The sequence below is a fragment of the Bombina bombina genome, chromosome 11, assembly GCF_027579735.1.
Source record: "Bombina bombina isolate aBomBom1 chromosome 11, aBomBom1.pri, whole genome shotgun sequence".
Taxonomy (NCBI): Eukaryota; Metazoa; Chordata; class Amphibia; order Anura; family Bombinatoridae; genus Bombina; species Bombina bombina.
This window is the reverse complement of record NC_069509.1, coordinates 165,743,861-165,759,734: the sequence shown is the minus strand read 5'-3', so window position 1 is coordinate 165,759,734 and position 15,874 is coordinate 165,743,861. Positions and strand designations below refer to the sequence as shown.

The following is a 15,874-nucleotide window of genomic DNA, read 5'->3' as shown; positions in this document are numbered from 1 at the left end:
CTCAGAGTCAGATTACAGGAGCATGTAAGAAACATCAAAAATGCCCCTAAAGATTTGGATGACGGAAAAATGATAACTTCAGTGGCATCCCATTTTCTAACTAATCACCATGCTAATCCGAGAGAGCTGAAATGCCAAGGAGTAGAAAAAATATCTCTAGGCATAAGAGGGGGGAATACAGAACAAGCACTACTAAGAGCTGAGTGCAGGTGGATCTACCTCTTGGACAGTGTACATCCAAGGGGGTTAAATGAACAAAACAATTATTATTGTTTTCTATAAAATTTCAAAACCTGACCGGAGTTTTGGGAATTGGAAAGTAGAAAAAATATACATACCAATACATAGTAGTAGAACACCTATGCACGTGGGGTAGATTAATAAATCTACAAAGCAAATTCAACCAACCTTTCATGGTTGATTAAATCACATACACCCCTTTTTCTATTTTTGGGATTTTCTTTCCCCATAGCGTTGATCACTAGCACGTATAAGATTACTTTCATTGTATTTATTATTATTTTTTACTGTAGGTCAAGTGTAGCACAACGTTCACTTTGATACCTTAGTACATTAGCACCCAGACACAGCCCATAGGGACCAGCACATCAGCACATTCCACATATGCTTAGCAATTAAATTGAATTGGAATATACCATTCAAACATTTTTCCTCCCCCTTCACGTTACTGTACACGGTAAATTTAAACATAGTAAAATACTTCTATTCACAAAATACCTGTCATAACCAGCACCATTCAACACTTAGAAATTGAATTAAGAAGCACAGTTTGTGTGTACAGTTTTATTTTCATCTATTTATTTTTCACGATTTTTAGTTTTCTCCTCATTCACACTAGGGCACTTGTTCATGCATCCAGCAACAATCACTATTCAAATTAGAAGGATGACCGTTATTTAGCGAAAATTGCACCTTATTTCACCAAGTTGATTTTTTTATAATATTTATACCACCTCGTTATTAGTATCATTATTACTTTCGATGCCTTATGTAATTTTCCCCACCATTGGTGTCCTGCATTCATGACCCGGTAAACTCCACAAATGCTGACTTTCCAAGCTTTGTGCCCCCTTTTTTCTCCCCGGTTCTCATTCCAAAATATACATAGATAGATTTACATCTACTCAGCTACATGATAGTAAACAATGGATACAAGTGACAGATGCCTATCAGATCACGGCAGGCAAACACACCTCCTTCTTCCAGCAATAACATTGCAAGGAAGGTAACCAATCAGAAACGAAGATAGAGTCCAGCCTTTCAATTGCCAGCCAATAAAAGGCCCTCAGAAAGGCGGGCGCCCCACCTTTGACAAAGCCTTTAGTGGCGAAACATGTCAGGGAAGCTGGAGACTATTCTCCTTTTTTAAACTTAAACAACTGTGTGGAATGGTAGCAGAATGTTTTATTAGAATTTAACTTAAATGGTATGCCTGCGTGTGAGTGAGACCTAGAAAAAAGAGCCGCTTCAGTTCTATGTAGCCTTACTAATGAAGGAATTCCTTCTTTAATGTAATTACCGAACGGTGTCCAATAACAAACAGGCACCTTAGACAGAAGCGGTGAGCCGACTCAGCTTAAACTACATTTGGTCTTTAAATATATAGTGCATAACCGCATACGAAGTACTTTAGACCCAAGCCGTGAGTCGATTCAGCTTAAACTACATTAAGCCTCTAATACATAGAGACCCTGCTAATACTAACACCGGTATTCTGGAATACACTGATTACAATACCGGAGAGTCATTTACAAACGGTACAACGACTCCACTGCAAATATACAAGCAATAAATACCCTGGAGTAACAATTTATCTCGAGATTTATATAGTGCACCAAACACACTGAACAGACACGAATCTACTGTTTATTAGAACTGCTCTAACATTGTATACTCAAGTAAATTACTTTGATAATAATATAAAAATAGCGGGTTCTATATAACCGGTGGTATCTTAAAAGGGGTTTCCCCTAGGCTTAATAACTTTAACATCACACTACCTTTAGAATTCTACCAATAGCTCCCTATTAGGACATATGGTAACGCGTTGTCTATCTAAGATCATCAATACAGACAAGTTAAGCACAAATATAGTAACCAGGAATCTAGGATTGAAGATATTTGTTACACTCTCACAGAGTGAGAACTGACTCTGATTCACTTGTGGTATGATTATAAGTTAGAACAGCCGATAGGACACCGCTATTTGAGTCCATTCAACAGTATAGAACTGTAAATACAGTGCCCTTTTGAAGGGGGTTACATATTAGAGCAATTCCAGTTTATTTGTTATTTCGAATTAAATACCTGTTGTGGTGCATGGGGACTATTGCATGATATTTCAAAGTACAATATCCACAACCGTGACTCCTATACAAGTATATTCCATTCGGAAACTATAATTAGGGGTTCCCTATTTTGTGGTCTCACTCACCCCTGTATTTTGTGAGGAATCTACCTAAAAGAGGGGGGTAGCTACAAGGAAGAAATACCATCCTATAATTTTGGGAATTATTATACGTGTAATTATCTCTTCCTCCCCTTCAAGTAAACACAACCTGGAGAGCATATCACCTATTTGCCAGAATATTCTCCCTAGGAGTCACATTCTCCCATTTCAACACTAGTTGGAATTTTAACACCCCTTTTTTCTTTTTTATCATAAAACTAATAAAAGTTAAGTTTTAAATCGTCTTGTCTGGGGCCGAGTACCTAGGCATATCAGGCCAATTCACCAGTGTTTTGCTGTTGAGTGCTACCAGTACACTCTTTCAATTGCAGTTTGCAATCGATCTTTCCAGTTTGCCTCTTTTAGTGTACAGCACCTAAGTCCCCACATATATTGATTTTGTGTTATTTCTCAAATTCCAGGAGAATACAACATACTGAGGGACACAGCTAATGTAGTGCCGTTGTTGTTTTTCTTTTTTGTCCTTTAGATTAGGGGTATGTGGGTGGTGGGTTGTAATGTGGGGGGGGGGTATTGTATTTATTCTTTTACAGGCAAAAGAGCTGAAATTCTTGGGGCATGCCCCGCAAAGGGCCCTGTTCAGGGCTGGTAAGGTAAAAGAGCTTGTAACTTTTTTAATTTAGAATAGGGTAGGGAATTTATTATTTTGGGGGGCTTTGTTATTTTATTAGGGGGCTTAGAGTAGGTGTAATTAGTTTAAAATTGTTGTAATATTTTTCTTATGTTTGTAAATATTTTTTTATTTTTTGTAACTTAGTTCTTTTTTATTTTTTGTACTTTAGATAGTTTATTTAATTGTATTTATTTGTAGCAATTGTGTTTAATTAATTTATTGATAGTGTAGTGTTAGGTTAATTGTAGGTAATTGTAGGTAGTTTATTTAATTATTTTATTGATAGGGTAGTGTTAGGTTTAATTATATCTTAGGTTAGGATTTATTTTACAGGTAAATTTGTTATTATTTTAACTATTTTAGCTATTAAATAGTTCTTAACTATTTAATAGCTATTGTACCTGGTTAAAATAATTACAAAGTTGCCTGTAAAATAAATATTAATCCTAAAATAGCTACAATATAATTATAATTTATATTGTAGCTATATTAGGATTTATTTTACAGGTAAGTATTTATCTTTAAATAGGAATCATTTATTTAATAAGAGTTAATTTATTTCGTTAGATGTAAATTATATTTAAGTTATGGGGGTGTTAGTGTTAGGGTTAGACTTAGCTTTAGGGGTTAATACATTTATTAGAATAGCGGTGAGCTCCGGTCGTCAGATTAGGGGTTAATAATTGAAGTTAGGTGTCGGCGATGTTAGGGAGGGCAGATTAGGGGGTTAATACTATTTATGATAGGGTTAGTGAGGCGGGTTAGGGGTTAATAACTTTATTATAGTAGCGCTCAGGTCCGCTCGGCAGATTAGGGGTTAATAAGTGTAGGCAGGTGTCGGCGACGTTGAGGGGGGCAGATTAGGGGTTAATAAATATAATATAGGGGTCGGCGGTGTTAGGGGTAGCAGATTAGGGGTACATAGGGATAACGTAGGTGGCGGCGCTTTGCGGTCGGAAGATTAGGGGTTAATTATTTTAAGTAGCTGGCGGCGATGTTGTGGGGGGCAGGTTAGGGGTTAATAAATATAATACAGGGGTCGGCGGGGTTAGGGGCAGCAGATTAGGGGTACATAAGTATAACGTAGGTGGCGGTCGGCAGATTAGGGGTTAAAAATTTTAATCGAGTGGCGGCGATGTGGGGGGAGCTCGGTTTAGGGGTACATAGGTAGTTTATGGGTGTTAGTGTACTTTAGGGTACAGTAGTTAAGAGCTTTAAGAACCGGCGTTAGCCAGAAAGCTCTTAACTCCTGCTATTTTCAGGCGGCTGGAATATTGTCGTTAGAGCTCTAACGCTCACTTCAGAAATGACTCTAAATACCGGCGTTAGAAAGATCCCATTAAAAAGATAGGATACGCAAATGGCGTAGGGGGATCTGCGGTATGGAAAAGTCGCGGCTGAAAAGTGAGCGTTAGACCCTTTAATCACTGACTCCAAATACCAGCGGGCGGCCAAAACCAGCGTTAGGAGCCTCTAACGCTGGTTTTGACGGCTACCGCCGAACTCCAAATCTAGGCCTATATATATATATATATATATATATATATATATATATATATATATATATATATATATATTCATGTTTATTAAATTATGAGTTAGATATTGGACTTTAACATATATTGCTTCAGTTATTTTGTATTGCTGTAATGTACATACCTGTGCAATGTCAAACATGGCAACTCTTAGAAATTGGCCGTAACTCCGAGATGCAATTTCACTCAACACACTGAGTTGCTCATTCGGAGTATTGCAATTGTATTCATTGTTTACCATAAAAAATAGCTGGAAGAAATGAAAAGGAATAGCTTTTTTAGCTAGAGTTTATGTAGAAAGTATTTCAGATTATAAATAAATAATTATATAAAGAGATAACGTACCTGAGATTGTTTTTGATCTAACAATCTGTTAATCTCAGTTAATAGAAATGTGTTAGAATAATCAGCCACAGAACCAACACTTAATACCAAAATAAAGGATCCATTAGGAGAGATCTCTAGTGCTCTCTTAATTCCCATCAAAAGTGATTGATCACAAGGATTGTTGTGATTATAATTGAAATAGTACCAGTTATAGTATTCATTAATAAGGCTGTTTTTAAAGTCGTCCTTGCTGGTGTAAATGTGTTCAGAAACACCTGAAATAAAAAAATTGCAAACAATAAATACTAATAAAAAATAAGTATATTTGGGATTTTTTTTATTGTTTTGTTACTTCAAAGTATTTAGGATGGTCAATTTAATTCCTTTAAAATCACTTGTTCCACTAGAGCAGTGTTTCTCAACTCCATTCCTCAGGACCCTTAAAGGGACACTATACCCAAACATTTTCTTTCATGATTAAGTTAGAGAATACAACTTTAAACAATATTCCAATTTACTTCTATTACCTAATTTGCTTCATTTTTTAGATATACTTTAATGAAGAAATATCAATGCACAAGGTGAACCAATCACAGGAGGCATCTATGTGCAGCTACCAATCAGCAGCTACTAAGCATATCTAGATATGCTTTTCAGCAAAGAATATCAAGAGAATGAAGTAAAATAGATAATAGTAGTAAATTAGAAAGTTGTTTATAATTGTATGCTCTTTCTAAATCATGAAAGAAAAAATTTGGGTTTCATGTACCTTTAACAGGCCAGATATTCATTAGACATGTGCGATTCGTTTCGGATCGATTTGGAAATTCGGAAAATTCGGAGATTTGGATCGATTCGAATTTCCGAATTAAAATACTGCCGAATCTACCGAATAAATCTGAATCGAATCGAATACATCCGAATCGATTCGAATACATCCGAATCGATTCGGATGCATTCGGTAGATTCGGATGGCCGTGTATTACACTAGTATTGTACAGTATATTAGGTTTTATCACTCTGCTATGAGTTAAACCTAATATACAGTACATAATACTAGTGTAATACACAGCACATCCCACCTAACACTTACCGAAATTCCGAATTTCCGAATAGATTCGAACCGAATCGAACCGAACCGAACCAAATTTTTTCCGAATCCGAAAGAATCCGAATGAATCCGAAACAAATTCATTCGAATTTTTCCGAATTCTAATAGATCCGAACCAAAATTCGAATCGATCCAAATCGATCCGAACCGAAACTAATTTTTCGAAGCTGCACAAGTCTAATATTCATTATATCTTAACTAGAGAACAGGTGAAATAATCATCTGAAGGCTGAGAGCAGGTTAGTAACCATGGGTACTGACCAGCTGATCATTTCACCTGTGCTCTAGCACAGATCTAATGAATATCTGGCCTGTTAAGGGTCCTAAGGACTGGATTTGAGAAACACTGCACTAGAGAATAGTTTTTACTGGATTAGCAAAGAAATGTTTTTAGATGAGATTAAGAGCTTTCCAAACTTGTAAAGATACTTCAAATGTTCTCTAGAACATTTGAAAATAGACCAGAACACTACAGGGAGTCACTCAGGGCAAGTCACACCAATTGCAGGATTGGTGAATTAGTTTAGTAGTGGGCTTAAAACCCACATTTTTTTTTCTTTCGTGATTAAGATAGAGCATGTAATTTTAAACAACTTTCTAATTTACTTCTATTATCTAATTTGCATAATTATCTTGATATCCTTTGCTGAAAAGCATATCTAGATAGGCGCAGCAGCTGCTGATTGGGTACATAGATGCTTCATGTGATTTGCTCACACATGTGCATTGCTATTTCTTAAACAAAGGATATCTCATGAATAAAGCAGTTTAGTTAATAGAGGTAAACTGGAATGCTGTTTAATATTGTATTCTCTACCTGAATCATGAAATAACATTTTTGGGTTTAGTGTCCCTTTAACTGAATTTGATATGGGCAGAGTTGCGGGGTGGGTTAGATCATTTAAATTATAGCGGGAAAGCGGAAAGCGCGATAGCTCTGGGGTTAAACGTAATACAGAGCGCGCAGATGCTTTAAGGCCCATGTCTGATACTGCGTCACAATATGCAGAAGCTGAGGAAGGAGAGCTTCAGTCTGTGGGTGACATTTCTGATTCGGGGAAACCTGATTCAGATATTTCTACTTTTAAATTTAAGCTTGAGAACCTCTGTGTATTGCTTGGGGAGGTATTAGCTGCTCTGAATGACTGTGACACAATTGCAGTGCCAGAGAAATTGTGTAGACTGGATAAATACTATGCAGTGCCGGTGTGTACTGATGTTTTTTCCAATTCCTAAAAGGTTTAGAGAAATTATTAATAAGGAGTGGGATAGACCCGGTGTGCCGTTTTCTCCCCCTCCTATTTTTAGAAAAATGTTTCCAATAGACGCCACCACACGGGACTTATGGCAGACGGTTCCTAAGGTGGAGGGAGCAGTTTCTACTTTAGCAAAGCGTACCACTATCCCTGTCGAGGACAGTTGTGCTTTTTCAGATCCAATGGATAAAAAATTAGAAGGTTACCTTAAGAAAATGTTTATTCAACAAGGTTTTATCCTGCAGCCCCTTGCATGCATTGCGCCTGTCACTGCTGCTGCGGCGTTCTGGTTTGAGTCTCTGGAAGAGGCCTTTCAGACAGCTACTCCATTGACTGAAATACTTGACAAGCTTAGAACACTTAAGCTAGCTAATTCTTTTGTTTCTGATGCCATTGTTCATTTGACTAAACTAACGGCTAAGAATTCTGGATTCGCCATCCAGGCGCGTAGGGCGCTATGGCTTAAATCTTGGTCAGCTGACGTGACTTCAAAGTCTAAATTACTTAACATTCCCTTCAAGGGGCAGACCCTATTCGGGCCTGGTTTGAAGGAAATTATTGCTGACATTACTGGAGGTAAGGGTCATACCCTTCCTCAGGACAGGGCCAGATCAAGGGCCAAACAGTCTAATTTTCATGACTTCCTCTGCTACAAAACAAGAGGGAACTTTTGCTCAATCCAAGCTGGGCTGGAAACCTAACCAGTCCTGGAACAAAGGCAAGCAGGCCAGAAAGCCTGCTGCTGCCTCTAAGACAGCATGAAGGAACTGCCCCCTATCCGGTAACGGATCTAGTAGGGGGCAGACTTTCTCTCTTCGCCCAGGCGTAGGCAAGAGATGTTCATTGGAGATCATATCTCAGGGATATCTTCTGGACTTCAAAGCTTCCCCTCCTCAAGGGAGATTTCACCTTTCGAGATTATCTGTAAACCAGATAAAGAAAAAGGCATTCTTACGCTGTGTGCAAGACCTCCTAGTTATGGGAGTGATCTGTCCAGTTCCACAGACAGAACAGGGACAGGGCTTTTATTCAAATCTGTTTGTGGTTCCCAAAAAAGAGGGAACCTTCAGACCCATTTTGGATCTAAATATCTTAAACAAATTCCTCAGAGTTCCATCGTTCAAAATGGAAACTATTCGGACCATCCTACCTATGATCCAGGAGGGTCAGTACATGACCACAGTGGATTTGAAGGATGCTTACCTTCAAATACCGATTCACAAAGATCATCATCGGTTCCTAAGGTTTGCCTTTCTGGACAGGCATTACCAATTTGTGGCTCTTCCCTTCGGGTTAGCTACAGCTCCAAGAATCTTTACAAAGGTTCTGGGATCGCTTCTGGCGGTCCTAAGACCGCGAGGTATATCAGTGGCCCCTTATCTGGACGACATCCTGATACAGGCGTCAAGCTTTCAGATTGCCAAGTCACATACGGACATAGTTCTGGCATTTCTCAAGTCACATGGGTGGAAGGTGAACGAGGAAAAGAGTTCTCTATCCCCACTCACAAGAGTCTCCTTCCTAGGGACTCTGATAGATTCTGTAGAAATGAAGATTTACCTGACAGAATCCAGGTTATCAAAGCTTCTAAAATCTTGCCGTGTTCTTCATTCTATTCCGCGCCCTTCGGTGGCTCAGTGTATGGAAGTAATCGGCTTGATGGTAGCGGCGATGGACATAGTGCCATTTGTGCGCCTACACCGCAGACCGCTGCAACTATGCATGCTCAGTCAGTGGAATGGGGATTACACAGATTTGTCCCCTCTGCTAAATCTGGATCAAGAGACCAGAGATTCTCTTCTCTGGTGGCTTTCTCGGGTCCATCTGTCCAAAGGTATGACCTTTCGCAGGCCAGATTGGACAATTGAAGAAGATCCCTGTCAAGAGACAAGAAAAACAGGAGCGCAAGTCCGTGCACCAAACAGTACACGGACAATCTAAGTGTAGATTAAAAAACCTTTTTATTTCTTAAAAATAGACATAAAACTCTCCAAACATATGGCTCTCCACTTACATCAAATATCCTCAAACATATGAGGTATGTGTGTGCATCTGTAATAATTACAAGTAAGAGTCCCCACACCGGTCTCCTCTCCTCACTCTCCTGTGATATCCGGTAACCAGCGGGTATGTAATCCTCTTAGTCTCAGGACCCTCTCTCGATCCAAACAGGCAAGCGGTGCACTGTTTCAAGCCGGCTCCCGTGCAAACGCTACCTTGTTGACGGAGTACGTCCTGCGTGTCGTCAAAGTGGGCGTTTGGACAATTGTAACAACAGATGCCAGCCTTCTAGGTTGGGGTGCAGTCTGGAATTCCCTGAAGGCTCAGGGATCGTGGACTCAGGAGGAGAAACTCCTCCCAATAAATATTCTGGAGTTAAGAGCAATATTCAATGCTCTTCTAGCTTGGCCTCAGTTAGCAACCCTGAGGTTCATCAGATTTCAGTCGGACAACATCACGACTGTGGCTTACATCAACCATCAAGGGGGAACCAGGAGTTCCCTAGCGATGTTAGAATTCTCCAAGATAATTCGCTGGGCAGAGACTCACTCTTGCCACCTATCAGCAATCCATATCCCAGTTGTAGAGAACTGGGTGGCGGATTTTCTAAGTCGTCAGACTTTTCATCCGGGGGAGTGGGAACTCCATCCGGAGGTGTTTGCTCAATTGGTTCATCGTTGGGGCAAACCAGAACTGGATCTCATGGAGTCTCGCCAGAATGCCAAGCTTCCTTGTTACGGATCCAGGTCCAGGGACCCAGAAGCGGCACTGATAGATGCTCTAGCAGCGCCTTGGTTCTTCAACCTGGATTATGTGTTTCCACCGTTTCCTCTGCTCCCTCGACTGATTGCCAAAATCAAACAGGAGAGAGCATCGGTGATATTGATAGCGCCTGCGTGGCCACGCAGGACCTGGTATTCAGACCTAGTGGACATGTCATCCTTTCCACCATGGACCCTGCCTCTGAGACAAGACCTTCTACTACAAGGTCCTTTCAATCATCCGAATCTAATTTCTCTGAGACTGACTGCATGGAGATTGAACGCTTGATTTTATCAAAGCGTGGCTTCTCTGAGTCAGTCATTGATACCCTTATACAGGCACGAAAGCCTGTCACCAGGAAAATCTATCATAAGATATGGCGTAAATATCTTTATTGGTGTGAATCCAAGAATTACTCATGGAGTAAGGTTAGGATTCCTAGGATATTGTCCTTTCTCCAAGAGGGTTTGGAAAAAGGATTATCAGCTAGTTCTTTAAAGGGACAGATTTCTGTTCTGTCTATTCTTTTGCACAAGCGTCTGGCAGAAGTTCCAGACGTTCAAGCTTTTTGTCAGGCTTTGGTTAGAATTAAGCCTGTGTTTAAACCTGTTGCTCCCCCATGGAGCTTAAACTTGGTTCTTAAAGTTCTTCAAGGGATTCCGTTTGAACCCCTTCATTCCATTGATATTAAACTTTTATCTTGGAAAGTTCTGTTTTTGATGGCTATTTCCTCTGCTCGGAGAGTCTCTGAGTTATCTGCCTTACAATGTGATTCTCCTTATCTGATTTTCCATTCAGATAAAGTAGTTCTGCGTACAAAACCTGGGTTTTTACCTAAGGTAGTTTCTAACAAGAATATCAATCAAGAGATTGTTGTTCCATCATTGTGTCCTAATCCTTGTTCAAAGAAGGAACGTCTTTTACATAATCTGGACGTGGTCCGTGCTTTGAAGTTTTACTTACAAGCTACTAAAGATTTTCGCCAAACATCTACACTGTTTGTTGTTTACTCTGGACAGAGGAGAGGTCAAAAAGCTTCGGCAACCTCTCTTTCTTTTTGGCTTCGGAGCGTAATACGCTTAGCCTATGAGACTGCTGGACAGCAGTCCCCTGAAAGAATTACAGCTCATTCTACTAGAGCTGTGGCTTCCACCTGGGCCTTTAAGAATGAGGCTTCTGTTGAACAGATTTGCAAGCGGCGACTTGGTCTTCGCTTCATACCTTTTCAAAATTTTACAAATTTGATACTTTTGCTTCTTCGGAGGCTATTTTTGGGAGAAAGGTTCTACAGGCAGTGGTTCCTTCCATTTAAGCCTGCCTTGTCCCTCCCTTCATCCGTGTACTTTAGCTTTGGTATTGGTATCCCACAAGTAATGGATGATCCGTGGACTGGATACACCTTACAAGAGAAAACATAATTTATGCTTACCTGATAAATTTATTTCTCTTGTGGTGTATCCAGTCCACGGCCCGCCCTGTCTTTTTAAGGCAGGTCTAAATTTTAATTTAAACTACAGTTACCACTGCACCCTATGGTTTCTCCTTTCTCGGCTTGTTTCGGTCGAATGACTGGATATGGCAGTTAGGGGAGGAGCTATATAGCAGCTCTGCTGTGGGTGATCCTCTTGCAACTTCCTGTTGGGAAGGAGAATATCCCACAAGTAATGGATGATCCGTGGACTGGATACACCACAAGAGAAATAAATTTATCAGGTAAGCATAAATTATGTTATTTATGGACAGTTGAACTAAAACTGTTTAACTATCCATAACAGATAGACAAAGAAAGATTTCTATAATGTCACTTTCTCCCTTCACTTTTGAAGCTAAATACGTTTAAGCCAGTAAAATTTTAGTACAATAGATATTTCAATTTTCTCTTTTTTTCTTTAATTTTTGGGGACGCTTTATTAAAGTCTGGCAAACATGATACACTGTAGCGTATCATGTCCGCCAGACATTGCTGAATGCTGACAGCATACGCTGTCGGCATTTAACATTGCACAAGCAGTTCTAGTTAACTGCTTGTGCAATTCCACCCCCTGCAGATTCATGGCCGCTAGCAGGGGGTGTCCATCAACCCGATCGTACACGATCGGGCGGATTGATGTTGGCAGCCTTAGAGGCGGCGGACCAGTTAAGGCGCAGCGGTCTTAAGACCACTGCTTCATAACTGCTGTTTCTGGTGAGCCTGAAGGCTCGCATGGATACAGGGGCATCAGGGGCCATTCGGCTCTTGAAAAATCGGTCCCTCTGTTTTCTGAAAAAGGTTTTGGACCTTCTATTAAGAGAACATCTATTGATTTATTTTTATGTAAACAATTAAATCCAAAAACTTATATTACTTACAAATAAATTGCAGTGAGAATTCCTCTACTGTTTTTTAATGCTTTACCTTATAAACCTCTAGTAGTGCTTAATATTTGTAATGAATTAGTTATTTTACCTATCGAGATTCTGTATTTCTAACTACAAAAGCATGTTTATAAATATCTAAGATGAATCGTTTTTAAAGTTTCTAGAACAGTAGCTATGAACCTTGATTTTTGGTTTCTGAAATGCTTGCACTTCCTTATTTGTTTCCCAAAGTGGTATGATACCAAAATAATATATTTTTAATCTTTATATTGCATTTTATAACATTCCCCATTGTCAAAATCCTTTTGTTACAAAAATTGAAGTTATCAATAAACTAGGTGAACATATTTACCTGAACCATCGAGGCTCACGGATGTATACTGTCGTGATACACATGGATACTTATTATAAACTCGAGTGACAAGGCTTTCTAGGGCAGATTGATAGATCCATGGAGAAAGATAAAGGTCCCTTATTAAGGTGAAGGAAGTTCCTACAAACAAAATAATTCATTTTTTTAAGACATAATAAGTCAGTATATTTATTATCTACTTTACTGCTTAATTATCCGAACCTAGGGTACATTTAAATGGAGGTTGCTGATACAAAGGTAAGGAGAACACCAAAGCTTGTTGTAGGGGAATGACTAGATGTGTCTGGGCCCCAGGGCAAATGCAGAGGCCTGGCGCCCATTCCAACAGCTTCATTCTGGCTTTTTGCAATCAGCGACATTTTAAACAACTTTCCAATTTACTTTTATCACCAATTTTGCTTGTTCTCTTGGTATTCTTATTTGAAAGCTAAACCTAGGAGGTTCATATGCTAATTTCTTAGACCTTGAAGGCCGCCTCTTATCTGAATGCATTTTAACAATGTTAAATATAGGAGCAGGGGGCATGCTGCTTAGAAGCCTGTATCTCAGGCATCTAAGCAGCTACAGACCCGCAAGACCCACCGTTGGAAAGGTAATCACCTAACCTTTCCAACGGTGTAAGTTGGGGGTCTGAAATAAATTTAAAAAAAAGTAAAAAAAAAATATTTTTAAAAATATTAAATAAAAGCCCCTTTAAGAAAACCTTAGCACCCAGGTGGGAAAGTGCTTAACACTCAAAGGGTTAAAACAATAACAATTCTGGTGTAGACTGTCCCTTTAAATACAGTAGAATTGCATAATCAACAAATGAATAATAAAAAGACAATGCAATAACAGTTACTCCGAATTTCAAATAAGCAGTGCATTTTCTTAATGATACATTTGAAATGTCTTCCCCCCTTTATCATGTGACATTTATCAGCCAATGACAGACTCATAGATGGATACACTGTGGGCTATTGCACATGCTCAGTAGGTGCTGGTGTCTGAAATTGTGCATTCATTGGAAAGTTAGTTTATTTTTAATGACTATGCTCTATCCAATTAATGAAAGAAAATGTAGACTTTAGTATACCTATAATCAAGTTTTTTGTGACTACATAATGTGTGATACATAATAGTTAAAGTTGGATTATAAAGGTATATTGTACTGTAAATGTTTATGTCTTTTAATATGTTCCTAATTCTGCATTTTACTAACTAGGGTTTATTAAATTGTTTAATAAACACCTCATTTACTTTTATTTTAAAATTCAAATCTTTTTTTTTTTTTTTTTGCCGTGTGAAGCTACCACCTATATTTAAGGTATGAATACTGCAGTATTCTCTTGAGAAAAGTAATGTAAACCATGAGACAGCAGAAATTAGTGTAGTGGGGAAAAAAGTACTATTGCTGTGTTTGCTAATTACAGGGTGCGGTTACCTAGTTAACTGTTTCACTGCTGGGCCACACACAAAACTGGCCTTAACAGGAACACTGGTCAGCACTGATTGGACTATAATGCAAGTCTGTCTGAGATAAGGGGGCAGTCGGCAGAGGCTTAGATACAAGGTAATCACAGATGTAAAAAGTATATTATTATAACAGTGTTGGTTATGCAAAACTGGGGAATGGGTAATAAAGGGATTATCTATCTTTTAAAACAATACAAATTCTGGAGTAGACTGTCCCTTTAAAGGGGCAACTCATTTTGTATTTTTAAATGAATACAATAAATACATCAAAAGTTGTGATTTTTAATTTGTTTGCATGGTCTGAATCCAACATATCTAGTGAAAAACTGCTTGCCATGCAACATCCCTGTTTAAGCCACTCACTGATATTGTAATGTTCAGTTTGCATAACAAAGAATACACAATGAAAATGGGGATTTTTAAATTCTCTAGATTCATATTTTTGTGCTTATTAAAAACACAGTAGTATAGAAAATATAAAATATGAATTTTAAATGAAATAAAACTCTCAATTCATTAAACACAATGGGCTCCATGTATGAATAAGCATAAACTGCTCTGGAGCCCTTGCAGGGTAGGATTGCTAACCTGCTTCCCGCAATGTAAGGAGCAGCTTCTTACAGTCTCTGCCATCTCTTAGCGAAGGCGTGCGGAAAGGTTCTCAAGTTGAGAGGCTGTCCGCACGCCATTTAATACATGGGGCACAATATAGTAATCAAATAAATGCTTTATAAACTGAAGACTTCATATATTATTTTGTATAGCAGTGCATTAAAGAAATGGCCATTAAGAAGTTTTTCTCAATATATAAAATATGAAAATAGTGTTAAATGAATAAGTTATATTCTTTAAAAGACCGTTAAACACAGTAGAAATAAATGCATAATCAACAAGTGCATAATACAAATACAATAACAGTTTGAATTTTGAATGAGCAGTAGATTTATTTTACTTTTAAATGTTAAAGTTTCTTTTAATTTCCCTGCCCCCTATATCACGTGACAGCTACTAGCCAATCGCAAATGCATACATGAATATACTAAAAACATAGTAGGAGCATTTGAAAGTGTGTTCCCTCCTTATCAAAACATTGTGAATATACCTAAGTGACAGTTTTAAATACCTTTAAAAAATGTTTTGCAAGTAGATCTTTTGCAATTGCTGATATATACAATGGATATATAAAATTACATTAATATTCCTTTAACAGCAAATATATTAATTCAGTAAATATTCTGAAAATTATCATACCATTCTGTATACAGTGATGCCCTGCAGGAGATGTGATATAGGATTTATAATCTGAAAGTCAGATGAAAGAAAAAAAAGGTTATTGGTGTTTTTATATCATAAAGAGTCAAATTGAAATGATAACTTACCTTGCCGTGTCGTTGTAGATAGCTGCCCCCATCCACAGGGGAAGATCAACAAGACCATAAAGAGACAATGCATTGTGTTTGCTCTTAGTGCAAAAAGAACTTAAAAGAATAAAGGTTAAACTCTCTGTCTGCTCCTTTTATAAGAACCCAGAATAAGTGGATTTTTTTTTAGTATACTTGGCCATTGTCTACCACATTTTAGACATCCAGTTC

At 38.4% G+C, this 15,874-nt stretch overlaps 1 protein-coding gene across 1 annotated transcript in view; it reads right to left on the bottom strand.

The window, feature by feature from the left end:
• The window catches only part of LOC128641725 (uncharacterized), a 392,787-nt gene extending 377,027 nt beyond the window's left edge, over positions 1–15,760 (bottom strand). The window contains exons 1-5 of the mRNA XM_053694250.1: positions 15,662–15,760; positions 15,534–15,584; positions 12,807–12,947; positions 4,985–5,241; positions 4,764–4,889 (exon numbers count right to left, since the gene is read on the bottom strand). Coding sequence (XP_053550225.1) covers positions 4,764–4,889; positions 4,985–5,241; positions 12,807–12,947; positions 15,534–15,584; positions 15,662–15,734 — 648 coding nt within the window. The 5' untranslated portion in view covers positions 15,735–15,760. The remainder of the gene's footprint in view (positions 1–4,763; positions 4,890–4,984; positions 5,242–12,806; positions 12,948–15,533; positions 15,585–15,661) is intronic.
• Positions 15,761–15,874: the final 114 nt, after the last annotated feature.